At 44.0% G+C, this 15100-nt stretch overlaps 1 protein-coding gene across 25 annotated transcripts in view; it reads right to left on the bottom strand.

The window, feature by feature from the left end:
* RB1CC1 (RB1 inducible coiled-coil 1) overlaps positions 1–15100 on the bottom strand; it is a 69455-nt gene that overhangs the window by 28327 nt on the left and 26028 nt on the right. For 14 of the 25 annotated variants that reach the window (XR_014056014.1, XR_014056015.1, XR_014056022.1 and 11 more), the window contains 11 exons: positions 15014–15075; positions 12667–12770; positions 12146–12272; positions 10157–12057; positions 6535–6700; positions 5878–5986; positions 5567–5795; positions 4971–5025; positions 3680–3727; positions 2459–2517; positions 716–852 (listed from right to left, as the gene is read on the bottom strand). Coding sequence is in view for 15 of the 25 variants with exons in the window: in XM_081497948.1 (XP_081354074.1) it covers positions 716–852; positions 2459–2517; positions 3680–3727; positions 4971–5025; positions 5567–5795; positions 5878–5986; positions 6535–6700; positions 10157–12057; positions 12146–12272; positions 12667–12770; positions 15014–15075 (2997 nt within the window). In the remaining 10 variants the exon portion in view is untranslated. Of the gene's footprint in view, positions 1–715; positions 853–1876; positions 1924–2421; positions 2518–3679; positions 3728–4966; positions 5026–5566; positions 5796–5877; positions 5987–6534; positions 6701–10156; positions 12058–12145; positions 12273–12666; positions 12771–15013; positions 15076–15100 lie in introns of those variants that run through there. The other 11 variants (XR_014056019.1, XR_014056021.1, XR_014056018.1 and 8 more) reach the window with 4 other exon arrangements.

The following is a 15100-nucleotide window of genomic DNA, read 5'->3' as shown; positions in this document are numbered from 1 at the left end:
CCCAACAACAGCCACAGAGGCAGTGGCCAAGTTCAGAGAACTGACATCTGACCACTCCAAACAGGAAGTGAAGTGAAGTGAAAGTTGCTCAGTCGTGTCTGACTCTTTGTGACCCCAGGACTATAGAGTCCATGGAATTCTCCAGGCCAAACAGGGACATCAAACCAAATGGATACAGTCTTTCTATTTAGGCAAAGTATTCCAGGGTGTTTATTATGCTCTTTTTGAGTTCTTTTAAAGGCCAATGTACCAGATAATTGTAATATACTAACCACAACTTGGTATATTTTAACAAAGCTCATTGCTTTGAAAAGAAAATGAAAGTACTGACAAGTTTAATAATGAGAAACAAGGTAGAAACACAGAATGATATGTTGCATAGAAGAGACATTTTATAATTTAAAAGAATTTATTTTTGCCAAAACAAGGAGTATCCTTGTAAATAAATGAGTACGTTATATTCAAGTTTACATAGGTATGAGAATTTTCACAGTACAATCCTGCTGTCACCAGGGTATGAGATAACTGATCCGACTGCATTAGCTGCACTCTCAGGCTGAACTGTCAACAGAACTCAGTAAAATAATCTGGATAATGCAGATCGAATAAAAACAAACAAACAAAAAAGTGGATGAAGCAGAGCTCTCTCTTGCCTGTGTAACTCTGACACAGTTAGACAGCACACACTGGGTTTATGTCTCAGTGTGACACTTACCGCCCTCTCCCGGCCTGAGGTCCAGGGCGGGCAGGGACTCCGCATGCAGGAAGTACAGGGTGGGGCTCACCGTGAAGAGCACATAGTTGTCGTGGCGCTCGTCCAAGATGATGAGCACCAGGTCGCCCACCTGGAAACTGAGCAGAGGAGCAGCTTCAGTCACCTGAGATGCCACCATCACCCCGCCTCAACGCTCTGCTCGTGGACTCTGCAGGGCCCAACCAACGTTCAGTTATCAATGCAAGAGCAGATGTCTCAGCTACATGACTGCTCACGCAGCTGCTCATGGGAGTGCTGGACATACACAGATGCTCGAAGGGTAACACCAGCAACTGTCAAAGACCAACATAACCTACTGGTTAAGAGAACCACCGCACACACACACCACTTGGGTGAGGAGGAAAAAAAATACCCAATTTCACATACACACACAGCTTGGGTGAGGAGGGAAAAAAATACCCAAGTTCACCCAGTTATATACAGGAAGAAGGTACTCATCCAAACCTAGTATTTTACAACAATGCACACAAACAGGGGGAGCAAATGTGCAGTCATGGTGTGGAGGGAAGCGCTAATTCGTCCAACAGTGCTGCTGCAGGCTCTGAGGAGAGTCCTCTCAGTCTGGAAGGAGAGGCAGGAAGGAGACCAGGTGTGATGGCCTGGGGTTTCAGATGGCGTCTGTCTGTCTCCTCAGGGTCCTTCAGAAATGTCTTTGCAATACCAGTTCAAAGTTAATCTGGATCTCAGACAATAGAGGTCCTGTACCTGATAAATCATTAACATCACTAGGGAAACTCTACAAAGGTAACAGTCTTTCCTTCATTAACTGTTTATCTCACAATTAACTGCCTGCCTAAAACAACAGGCTCAGATATGTTCTGGACAAACATCAGAAGACAACACCTCAAAAGGGAAGGTGGGCTTCTCAGAGATGGCGTTTTTGTTTTAAGCTCATCTCTCTTTCATTTTTGAAAGACTGTAAGTTGATTTGACTTGACATACAGCTGGTAGGGAAAGACAGAAACATCCAGCCCTTTCAAATCACTGAGTTTAATGTCAGTAACCCAGACATTTGGTTAACAGATCTATTACAGACAAAACAGAAAGTCTTGTTTATTTTTTAAGTCAGTGCTGATAAGCAGTGCATTGTTGATGTGTAGCATATCAATAAAACAAAGTCTGAGAAATAAAAAGAAGAAGAAGAAACACTGCAACTTAAAAAACCAGGAGTCTCCAATCTAAAATGAAAAAGATGAAGGTGGTAAAAGGGATTTAAAAGAGGTGGCAGCAACTGAAGAGGCTTCAGGAATATAATGTAAGTGACAATTAGAGCTAGGACAGGAAGGACTTCCAATACAATCCCAATGTCCTCAAATCCCAATGCAGGAGACACAGGAGACCCAGGTTCAATCCCTGGGTGGGGATGATCCCCCGGAGAAGGAATCCAGTATTCTTGTCTTGGGAAAACCCATGGACAGAGGAGCCTGGTGGGCTACAGTCCAAGGGGTCAACAAGAGTCAGACACGACTGGGCACAACAACGTCCCTAAAATAATACAGAAAAACCTTGCTTTTCAACTAAAAACATATTAATTATGAATGAATGTATAACACTCTGCTGACTGAAACTGAGGTTGAAGGGTTACAGTCACTGAAACATATTTTCATGAACAACTCAGTACTATTCAGTTTGGCAATTTTTTTCACAGAAAAAAAATCATAAAAAAAACAACACAATACTTACTCTCTAATGGCTATCTTCTCAGAATGCCTCGAGGATACGGAAGACATGCTCTGAGACATCTGGAAGAGAACAGTTCACACCTTACATGAGTAAAGTGCTCTCTCCTGGCACTTTCTAGGCCCGACTGCAAACACTTCTTCCACTGTGATGTCTGCGTCCCAGCTTTCAGGGCCCAAACTCCCATGCTTAATTAATGTAATGCCTTTCCTTTAACAGTTACCCTCAGTGTACAAATTTACCTACACTTCTACTTATGCTATTCTTAATCGAATTTGGCTAGATTAAAAACTGGATATAGAATTATTTTATCAATAAATAGATACTTAATCCTAACAAATATCAGAAGGAAGGAGCTGATGATTTCAGTAAGAGTTTATAGCTCACGATTCTGAGCAAGCAGCAGCCCAGGAAGGGCTTGCCTACCGTCCTCCCCTGCAAGCATCTAGGTGGGAGGGGGTGGGGCTAACTGGTCTCAGTCGGGCTTCAGCCCACTTCTCACACTGTTACTTGATACAGGCGTGGGTCCCAAGGTCTGGGGGCCAGAGGATGGCAGGGTTGCCTAACCCTCCCAAGCAGAGTGGCCCAACTCCAGTCACACAAACCAAGGACAGATAAATGGCTTTCTGTCTTAAACACTGAACAGCACCTACAGTGTCCTATGCACTGCCCACTGCTCTGGGAGCACAGTGGACACAGTGACGACGCCCTCCAAGCAGAGTGTCCTCCCCCAGGGATGCAGCCCAGAGCACATGGGGAGCCACTGTGGCAGCAACTTCTCCAAGTCTTCCTGAAAGGATTTGCTTCACTTACACAAACAGCAAATAGCCTTAAAGCTGCTGTGGTCATAAGTTCAGGACTAACGGTTTGGCAGTTGTGGAAGTAACATGGAATTTTTGCTGCTCGAGTTAAGACAGGCACATGCAAGAAACTGGATGCCTCCTTACAAGACACTTGACTTTAAAATAACTCCATTCTAATCAGTGCCTTAAGGTATTGAACACAGGCCTCAAACTGCTCCCATTTCGTCATAAATCGTAATCATTAGAGCATGAAAAATGAAGCAACTGCTTTATTAAAGCACGTAAGACTGACTTGTAAAACTGACTAGTCAACAAAACCTACCAGGAATGAATTAATCAAACCACACAACCTTCTGATCTTCATAATGAAATGTGACACAAACAGTTTAAATGTCAAGATCAACTGGGCAAGAAACCTTACCAGTCTCTGATTTAACCGCTTGTTCTCTTCTTCTTTCAACTGTAGTGTCTGCAGAGAAGAGCAAGAGAGACCATGGTTTATGCTCATAAGTACTCAAATCCAAACACAATGGACTAACGCTGATCTCTAGTATAAAAAGATCTTGGGGACATTCTTTTCTAGGGAGTCTCTCCCAACTATTTTATTTACTGGCATAAAAGACAACTGGAATAATTTTTAGGCATACTTCCTTAAGTCAGGTGTTCTCAAAGTTTAATCTGTATTAGAAGCCCTCAAGGACTTGCAAATATACACTAACTATCGAGATCTGTCCCCAGAGGCTGTGTTAGGAGATGTGGCCCAGGAGGTGGGACCCACAGTTACTACACACACGCAAGCAGACGTGATGACTCTTCACTAACAAGAGCACAGGGGAGCGAGAGACCCGAGCAGCGAGAGCACACGTCTGCACAGTTCAGACTCAGAATCCTCAGAGAGTTATCTTGCGGAGAGCAGAAGAAACTGTTAAAAATCTTCAAAGCCCAAGCAATGAAAAGTGCTCTATGAACAAAGAAAGGCAAGTCTGCAACTAAGAAGAAACCCCTATTTGCCATTTTTTTCTCTTCACCTCAATCAATCCCTATAAAAAAACCTAACTTTTCTTCATTATTCTCATATTCTATTTTTGCCCCATTTTGGAAAATACTTAATACTTATTTAGTTTTTGAAAATTATTTTTTTTTTTATAAATTTATTTATTTTAGTTGGGGGCTAATTACTTTACAATATTGTAATAGTTTTTGCCATACATTGACATGAATCAGCCATGGGTTTACATGTGTTCCCCTTCCTGGACCCCCCACCCACCTCCCTCCCCATCCCGTCCCTCTGGGTCATCCCATTGCCCCGGCCCTGAGCCCTTGTCTCATGCATCGAACATGGAATGGTGCTCTGTTTCACATATGATAATATACATGTTTCAATGCTATTCTCCCAGAACGTCCCACCCTCACCTTCTCCCTCAGAGTCCATAAAATTGTTCTATGCATCTGTGTCTCTTATTCTGTCTCGCATATAGGGAAAATTAGTATGGAGAATTCACACTTAAACTGTGTTGCTGAATCCTGAACTGTTACCAGCCACTAGGATCAGATTTGAAAGAGCTTCTCAAAAATAAACCACAAAATAACCATTAAAAAGATCTAATATATATATAAACACAACAAAGTCTGCTTTCGTGTGAGGTTACTTCACTGCAATCCAGAGTGAAGGCCTTATCCACTATGCTTCAACATGGACAAAACACACTTACTCGTTCCAACAGCATTATCCGCTGTCTTTCTTCAGAAAGCACGTGAACGTTTTCTCTAAGAGAAAATGACTTACTTTAGCCATATTAACAAATAAAACATACTTAGAATGCACAATGAGGTGGTCTGAGACACGTGTACTGTGCAATGCTAAACCACACCCCCCTCACCTGACTACCTCCTCCCTGCACCCACAGCCCTGGGGAGACCATGCTCCTCCTCTCCACTTCTACCTGTCTTTCATTTCAGATTTTACGTGTAAGTGACCACTCCATCCACCACGGCCTCAGCCCCATGAACACACCCGAGCCTCTGATAATCTCTGCTCCCCGAGGCCATGGGCTTAACCCTGGAACCCCTGCAGACACCAGTGTCCGGCAGTCCTTCCTGGCTACCCGTGGACACTGCAGGGACACCAAGGCACCCTGTGAAACATGCCCACATGGGCTCCCACAGATAACCAGTGACGTTAACACAGGCTGTACTATAAACAATCCACGGGGTCCAGCTCTTGGGCCCACGGGCTGCGGTCACCACCAGGGTTGCCCAGCCCTCAGTGCTGGCTGGCCATGCCTGAACAGGAGGACGAGGCACTCACTGGACAGACATCGTGCTGGTCTCCATGGCTGAGTCTGGCCTCCCTTCACCAAGGGTGTCCAGGGCCTCCACTGGGGGCTCAGGCGCACAGGCCCCGTACAACTCTGGGGCTGCGGCCACGCCCGGGGAGGGCACGAAGGCACCACCTCGCAGCCGGCTGACCTCCTCCTCCAGTCGCTTCTTCTCCTCCAGCAGACGCGCACGGTCCTCAGACAGGGACTCGATCAGATCTGCAGCCAGGGGTGGGGACAGAGTTACCCACGGCGTGCATCAGTCAGAGCCAAAGATGCCACGCTCCCGAGGCCCACTCACCTTTGTCCCGCTCCTGCTGCTGCATTGTGCTCTTGAGCTTATCACTGAGATCATTGATTATGTTTTCTTTCCTCATTTTCTCTCTTGTTAAAACGGTGTTAAAATTGGTCTGGAACAACAGAACAATAACCACTCACATGATCTGCACGCACAGGGCAGTGACAGACAAAAAACACACTACATCTATTTCTGGTGGTACGTCTTGACATGGAGAAGAAAAGTCTCATTCACAAGGTGACATTTACTTTTAAATAAAAATGCCAGCTCATCACATGGATAAGAATTAACAGCATACAATTTAGAAGAAAATTTCACAGCTTAGAGAAAAAAATCAAATATTATCTATGTAGTAGTATAAACACTTTCATTTGCAAAAATTAATATGATATGAAGACATTAAATGATGTTGACAAGATCAGGGAGGAAGCTAGGAAGTCAGGAACAGAATTTACATTTTCTCATTTCTAAACTAGGACTGTTTGCTTTTTGAAGTACCCATGTGAAATAATGACCGTTAAAAAGAAAATGCTTTTAATATGAAGAAGATACTTAGCAAATACCACCAGGATCAATGTAGGAAAAGTTACACTTAAGACAGAAGAAACCTCAGCTACACAGACACACTTGTTAACCTTCTCAGTCCAGGAATCCACACACCTGCTGCTCAGCGATCAAAGATGTTCGAACATTCTGCATCTCCTCATTCTTCCTTTTCTCCTGCTCTTCAAGTTGTTCTAGAAACTTAGCTTTTTCTTCCTGCAGCTTTTCTTGAAGTTCAGCAACTAGGCTTGAAGAATCTTCTCTGGCAGATTCCAGAGCATGACTTTAAAAATTAAATACAGTATTACATTTTTTCCCCAGTATTACAAATATAATCACAAGTATACCAAGTATCGTAATTAGATGACACGAGAAATGCTAAACATCTTCCTTTAACCTAACAGTAGTTAACTGGTGTTAAAAGATCTTTCTAGGTCAACTCTCGCTTTTTATCTACCAACAAAAGAGAAACAAGTGCCAGGGAAAAGCCTAATACAGATCACATACTCCTAGCAATGTGGTTGAGTGGTTATATCCGATATTCAGGATAATCAGTTTCTATAGCAAAAGGCAACATTTTCAATATAAAAATCAATATACTTCAAGAGCTCAGCTTCAAATTCTAGTTTTACCTTTCCTGTAAACTGCCAGACACAGGACTGAGAGTTGAATAAAAATACACCTGCAGAAAACATCTGTTGAAGAGCTTTCATTTTTTAAACAGGCTTTGGTTCATTTTGTTAGCTAACGAATAGATAACCTTAAACTAAAGCGAAACTTAAATGTGTACACGTAGCAAACTGACATATGCCTGAATTCAGATTCACTTCTCTCAGAACTTGCTCACCTCCAAGGGGTGCTGAGGAGCTGAGAGGCGAGGTTGGCGAGAAAGCGCAAGCTCAGGCTGCTGGTTATTTTATCTGCTTTCAACCTCACAATGCTCTACATCAGAACACTTGTCAAGAAGCCGATAATCTCATCCAAGGTGTTAAAATATCCCCAGCTCCAGAGAAAGACTGAGTAAACATTTCCACAATATCCTAGCAACCAAGTCAATGGAGGGTTTTAAATGTACATTTATTCAATTTAAAAGGACACTTCGATGTTTTTTAAAGTTTCTCCTTCAGGGCTGGGGAGGGGGTGGATTAAAAATCACAGGCAGCATCATTTCAAGGTCACTGAGGAACCAGGATGGAGCCAGGGATTTTTGCTCACTAAGAAAATGGACTTAGGATAAATGAGCCATATGCAGGGCTTACATGCAAGTATCTCTGCATACTGTCTGCCTAATGTCTACTTTGTGCAGGTAAGTGACACGCCTTGAAGAAGTACTCCTACAGTTGCAGGGTAAGCCAACTATTGTGGGGAACACAAAAAGGCAAGTACCAGGCAAGTAGGCAGGGCAGAGAGGGAAGAGAATGAGGTTAGAGAAGCAAGGGGGAAGCAGGTCACAAAAGTCTAACTCGACTGCTGTAATATACAAGATGAAGAAGCAACAAGGTCCTGTTGTACAGGGAACTCTTATTCTATATCCTGGGATATGCCTTAATGGAGAAGAATATACATATGCTTAACTCCATCACTTTGCCACACAGCAGAAATTAAGGTAACAATGTACATCAATTATTAAAGTGTTAATTGTGTCTGACTCTTTGTGACTCCATGGACTGCAGCCCACCAGGCTCCTCTATCCACCGAATTCTCCAGGCAAGAATACTGGAGTGGGTAGCCAATCCCTTCTCCAGGGGATCTTCCCAACTCAGGGATTGAAACCAGGTCTCCTGCACTGCAGGCAGAATCTTTATGGTCTGAGCCATGGGGCTTCAGATTATACTTCAACTATGTGTCAATGAGATAAATTTAAGTTAAAAATAAAATTAAGTCCCTGGCAATCCAGTGGTTAAAACTCCATCCTTCCAATGTAGGGAGCATAGGTTTGATCCTTGATCACGGAACTAAGATCCCACATGTGCTGGTGTGGCCAAAAATAAATAAATTTTTAAAATTAAAGAAAAAAAAGGAATTAGCAACTACTTGAGCTATCAGGGCAAGACACAGCGGGTGAGCTATCAGGGGCGTGAGCCATGAGAACCCATAGCATGTCAATGTAGCAAGATTTCTAAGTGTACAGCAGTTCAGGCACACGGGGCGGCCTGTCCAAGGTGAGGGTAAAGATTTCTGAGACCCAGAGGCAGGACAGAGCACATCTGAGTTGCTGCTCCAGCTCCCCCACCGAATACCTGTGCGCCCCCTGCTGTGGGAGCATTTCCCCAGCACCGCCCCCACTCCCACGGCCCCACCGCCAACAGCCCATTTCGGCGTGCAGCTGCTCCGCCGAAATGGACACTGAACGGAGCTTTGGCAAGTCCTACAGGAGAACCATGGTTGAGGTCCTTCAGATTCTGAAGCAGGGAACCTTGCTTTAGGCTTGTACCTGGTCTGTGGAGACTGACCCCTGCCATGGTCTCCTCAGTTACCATAAAGTGGACACAGCCTCACTCCTGGAGCTAGGACACTCCAGTGACACGGTGGACACAAGGTGGGGTCCACATAAGTCCCAACAGCACTGGGCAGGTATGGAGGGGCTTCCATTTCCCCATGGCAGCCTGCAGGAAGGATACTACAGAAGGGTCTAGCGTCCAGAGGATTCTCAGAGGACTCCAAAGCACAATGAGAAGGGGTAGGATGAGAGCGGGTGCAGTGTCTGGGCAGTACCCCACGAGGACCACAATCTGACCAAACACTGCACACCATACCCATCACTAGCCCCTGGAGGACCCTGGTGCCGCCGGCCTCCCTGGCCTTCTGCAGTGACTGCCTCAACCTCTGCATCCCCCAGGCTCTGAGGACACTCAGAGGTCCAGTTCCTCTAAGAGCCTCCAAACATAAAGAGCTTCTGTTTTCAAAACAGACTTGGAGGTTCAACTGTGCACCAGGATATGAACAGTGTACAGCAGATAGTCAATCACAAGAGACTGGGTAAAAGTGGTAAGAAGCAGCTGGAGGTTAAATTACATAAAGCACATACACCTATACAGATATTCTCTTGGAAGAATTAATGATAGAACCAATTAATAATGCTCTAGAAATTGTTTATTAGGCCACAACCCCCTCAATAAATTTTAATGAGTAGAAGTATCAAAGACCATTTTCTCTGATCAAAGGCAGTAACATCAGGCAGCAACAATAATAAAAAGGCAAAAACCCCCACCACTGTATAAAACCCGGAATTTAACATTATCTTTTGAATCACAGAGGAAATAACTGAGATTGTAATATCAGAAAATAACCACCAGGAAGCTAGAGTCGCAACCTAGACGTTACCAACTACTGCTCTTTTATACATACATACATGATTTTAAAAGAATGAAAATCAGTAACTTTCAAATGAAGAATTTAGGGAACAAACTACAAATAAACTGAAAGGAAATTCACATGTTAAAAAAGGAAAAAAAGATCCTGAAAACATTTGAAAGTTTCAAAACTTATTTCTCTTGAAATCCAAAATACGAACCCATTTTTAGAGGCCATCCCAGTGGATTTACAGTCTGTTATTTCTTTCAAATGTTTTTAAGTAATACTGACTACTTTAAAAAGGACATTTTTACTTCACAAATACCTCAATGGTTACTTTTACCTAAGGTAAATGAGGAAATTAAGGTACTGTGATTACACACACAATTAAAATTTGAATCACCAGACTTTAATTTTATGATTACAGACTGAAGTTCCTTCTTACCTTTTTGCTAATTGACTCTCAAGATGTTTAACTTTCTCTAACAACTCTTTCTCAACAGCTTCTCTTTCCAAGTGCATTTCTTTTCGGGCAGTCTCAATAGCAGCTTCCTTTTCACAATTAAGTCTCTGAACTAGCTGTTCTCGGTCCCGTTCCTGTCTCATGACAAATTCCTCTTTGTCTTGCTCTAGTTTCTGGATAATAGCTTTGTACATCTCCTCTTGCTGGGAGATCTTCTCATCTTTTTGTTTTTCAAGAGCACTCAATTCTGAGTCCAATTTACTCTGCAGTTCAGCTAATTCTTCTTTCAGGCCTTTTTCTATTTCAAATGCTTGCTGATACAATGATGTCATTTTGTTTAAATCAGTCGTAAGCCTATCAGATTCTTCTTCATGTCTACTAATTAACTCGGAAATGCACTGATCTTTTTCAACTGTCATTAAAGTTCTCAGCTCTGCCAAGCCCACCTGGTAATTTTCATTATTGTCGTGAATCTTTTGGTTTAGGTCACTGATCTCTGCTCTCAACTGTTCGGTCTCTTTTTCGAAGAGAGACTTCAACGTCTTCTTCTCCTGGGCTCTGCTTTCTTCCAGCAACATTTTAATCTCATCCGTTTCTGCTTCCTTCAGAGCCAGCTCCACCTCTAGCTTACATCTCGTGTCCGACAAATCCGAAACCTTGAGCTTTAACTCCTGGAGCTGCTGCTCCTTCTCCTGGATGACTGCGGCATGAGAATCTTGGATCTGCTCAATCCTCTGCTGGTTTTCCATTTCTAGTTTCTCCAAGCAGAGCCTGTGCTCGCTCATGGCCTTCTCCAACTCCTCTGTGTGACGGACCTGCAGTGTGTCCTCCAGCTCCTTCAGATGACTCTGTTCCAGGCGCTGGAGCTCTGTCTGCAGTAGCTGGAGCTTCTCGTCATTCTCCACATGGAGCTTCTTCAAGTCCTCCAGCGCAACCTCACGTGACTGCCGCAGTGCTTCCATCTCACAGTGCTGGCTGTGCACTGTGCGCTCCATCTCGAGCAGCTTCTGGTCCTTCTCTTTCTGCAGGCAGATGACGGCTTCCTTCTCGTGCTTGACCAGAGCGAACTCGTTGTCCTTATTCTGCAGCACCTCCTCCAGGCACACCAGGTCTCCCCGCAGCTTGGTGATCTTGCTCTTGTTCTCTTCACTCTCCTTCACCAGGGTAGCGAGCCTGCCCTCGTACTCGCTTTTTAAAGACTCTAGTTCTTTTTGATGTTTTTCATGTAGTGTTATTTCCAAAGAGTGCTTTACTTTGTCGATAATGCTTCTTATTTCTACTGCTGTACACTGCAAGGAATTGGCAAAGTCGCACTGTTCCTTCTGCACGAACGTCCGGAAGTGGCAGAAGTCCTCCTTCAGGGTCTGAATGCTGAGGTGCGAGTCGTGGGCGGACGCGCGGCACCGCCCCAGCTGGACGCTGAGGGATGCGCGGTCGCCTGGATCCTCCTGACCAGGGGCACTGGTGTCCTGCATCCGCCTGCTGTCAATGGCGTTGATGACAGAGGAGTAGAGGGACTCCACCATCATCTCCGGGCTCTGCGGGTCACTGATGGGGTTTGGAGATGATAGCTGCTCCTCTATGACAAACTCATTCACCGCAGACATAAAGTCCGACTCAGGACTTTCTGCTAGTGAATCCAAGTCTAAGGATGCCTGGTGGAGAGTATGCTCTATATTTGGATGGGGGATAGTCTCAAAGTCGAATGTGTGGGCATCGATGCTGTCTGGCGACAGCTCCTCTAAGGGGCAGACTGCAGGACACAGGGGCTCCTGCACGTCGAGTGGAGGCGGTGTCCTGGGTGAGGTAGTGGTTGTGATTCCTGTCGCGCTTTCCAGCCGGGGCGAGGAAGCTGACTGCGGGGACGTCTGACTCGCAGAGGCCTGGAAGAGAGAGGGACAGGCTGACCGAGCTGCGACACCACAGGCATGCATGCCAACAGGGCGAACCACTGCAAAGAACTGGATTTGCCTTATGTTCACTCAGCAGGTCTGTAATGGTCTGTGACATTTCATCCAAACTTTGTGCTGCTTTTACCAAATTATGCAGAGCAAGTACATGCTGGTGGAGAGGTTCAAAGTCACAAAGTAAGGGAACCCTGAAACAGAGCACAACCAAATTAGACTTCTGATTTCTTAATGAGAAAGGGATAACTACAACCAAATATTGTAATCCGTGCCCAAAATGACTAACTCTATCAATCAATACCAAACAAGTTTAAGAAGGCTAACACATACCATGCAACAACACAGATGACTATCAGAAAAAACTAATTTCGTGTAAGGCATTAATTTTCTCCTACTTTATCGTCTTCATTTTCTGATTTTTATTTTCTCATCATCTTTATATTCCCTGCAAGCTTCCCAAAGCAGCCATGGACGAACCAGCCCATCACGAAATCCTCCTCTGTTCTAGAGTCTCCTGCAAGCACTGGTGCTCTTCCCACCACCCACTACAGCGAGAACATCCCAAGGTGGGAACTGCAGTTTTACCTGAGGAATGGCTGAACTTCAGAAGGACAAAATGATTGCAGAAACTGTAAATCTTTTAATGAAATATCTGGAAGTTCACAGTCAAACTTTCGAGGCTTCTGTGTCTATATATAAAAAAAAATTATCAAAAAATATACAAGATAATTTTGTGTATGATTTCTTACTATATATTGACTATTCTGAAACAGATGGGAATACCAGGCCACCTGACCTGCCTCTTGAGAAACCTGTATGCAGGTCAGGAAGCAACAGTTAGAACTGGACATGGAACAACAGACTGGTTCCAAATAGGAAAAGGAGTACGTCAAGGCTGTATATTGTCACCCTGCTTATTTAACTTATATGCACAGTACATCATGAGAAACGCTGGGCTGGAGGAAGCCCAAGCTGGAATCAAGATTGCCGGGAGAAATATCAATAACCTCAGATATGCAGATGACACCACCCTTATGGCAGAAAGTGAAGGAGAAGTAAAGAGCCTCTTGATGAAAGTGAAAGTGGAGAGGGAAAAAGTTGGCTTAAAGCTCAATATTCAGAAAACTAAGATCATGGCATCCGGTCCCATCACTTTATGGCAGATAGATGGGGAAACAGTGGAAACAGTGTAGACTGTATTTTTCTGGGCTCAAAAATCACTGCAGATGGTGACTGCAACCATGAAATTAAAAGATGCTTACTCCTTGGAAGGTAAGTTATGACCAACCTAGATAGCATATTAAAAAGCAGAGACATTACTTTGCCAAAAAAGGTCCGTCTAGTCAAGGCTATGGTTTTTCCAGTGGTCATGTATGGATGTGAGAGTTGGACTATCAAGAAAGCTGAGCGCTGAAGAATTGGTGCTTTTGAACTGTGGTGTTGGAAAAGACTCTTGAGAGTCCCTTGGACTGCAAGGAGATCCAATCAATCCATCCTAAAGGAGATCAGTCCTGGGTGTTCACTGGAAGGACTGATGTTGAAGCTGAAACTCCAATACTTTGGCCACCTGATGCAAAGAGCTGACTCATTGGAAAAGACCCTTATGCTGGGAAAGACTGAGGGCAGGAGGAGAAGGGGACGACAGAGAATGAGATGGCATCACTCGATGGACATGGGTTTGGGTGGACTTAGGGAGTTAGTGATGGATAGGGAGGCCTGGTGAGCTGTGGTTCATGGGGTCACAAAGAGTCGGACACGACTGAGCGGCTGAACTGACTGACTATACTTACTATATTTCTTATTATAAATACTGTATTTCTTACTATATAATTCAATACAATAAATAATCAAAGATGCTTCAAATGATCTACTCATCCCATAGAAACAAAATAAGATAATCAACTACAAATGAAGGACTGCTCAATGAGGAGACCATCTCCAGAGTCTGAAACAACAGGGATGCTGGGCTTGCTCCCTCGCTTCTCTGCTCTCAGCATCTTTTCACAAGAACACTGCTGTTCTCGCCTACATTAAAGGAACCCATCTGTCTTGCTACCACACAGGCTACTCCCAAATTTCCACCTGACTGACAGGTCGGTCAGCACAGTCCTAAGGCCCACCCTGGCCCTCCATCTACTTTTGTCACCACTAGTGTGTGGTGCTGTTTTAAGGCAGCAAAGACTTTCTTTCTTATGTAAAACTTCCTTCTATACCCTTTACTTCACCTTTTCATTACATTTTCCAAAGCATGAAATCTTAGTCAATTGCAGCTTCTTAAAAAAAAATCACCTACCATTCTTTTCATTATTGCTGAGAAATGCAGCTTTTAAGACAAAGCCATGACCTTAGTCATGACTTATGCAGGGTTCCCGAGTAAAAGGCGTGTGTGTAGGAAACCCTGCCTGTTTGCAGACCACAAAAACACAACGTCTATAGCCCTAAGGAATCCTGCAGCACGAAACACGCATGACCGTGAAACAGCATGTGTGAGAAGAAAACAAACAGACAGCATTTCCAAAACTTATTTGACCATGGAATCGTTTTCTTTTTTTTCATGTAATAAAATTAGTGGTCCCATTCTGGTTTAGAAATACAGGGACCTTATTTTTCATGGCTTCAGTGAAGACAACCTGATTGGAGATTGTCCAACAGGAATGAAAGAAAGGGAAGGGAGGGGGAGGGGAGGGCGGGAAGGAGAGGAGGAGGGAGACAGACCCAGTGAGGGGAAGAGACTCCATTCCCACCCATCCCAACCGTGTCCTTGACGTCACCATTCCAAGCAGTGAAGACTCCTGACCAAAAACTATGAATTCATCTTAGAATCAAAAACTCTGTTATTTTGATTAAAAATCTGTTTCTGATAAATATCGCCACTTCTGAAATAAAGGTCTGGACACACAGGACTTAGTCATGTTAGAAAATAAATACGTACACAAAAGGATGGGGGCCAGGAGTCCAATCCCCTGAACAGACGATTTCTTAGAAAAGACTTCCCTGTGTAAAGAGATTAACATGCTGT

The sequence above is a fragment of the Giraffa tippelskirchi genome, chromosome 6 (assembly GCF_054371585.1).
Source record: "Giraffa tippelskirchi isolate mGirTip1 chromosome 6, T2T-mGirTip1v1.2.pri, whole genome shotgun sequence".
Classification (NCBI taxonomy): domain Eukaryota; kingdom Metazoa; phylum Chordata; class Mammalia; order Artiodactyla; family Giraffidae; genus Giraffa; species Giraffa tippelskirchi.
Note: the sequence above shows the minus strand (reverse complement) of the source record. Positions and strands in the feature narration are given on the sequence as shown.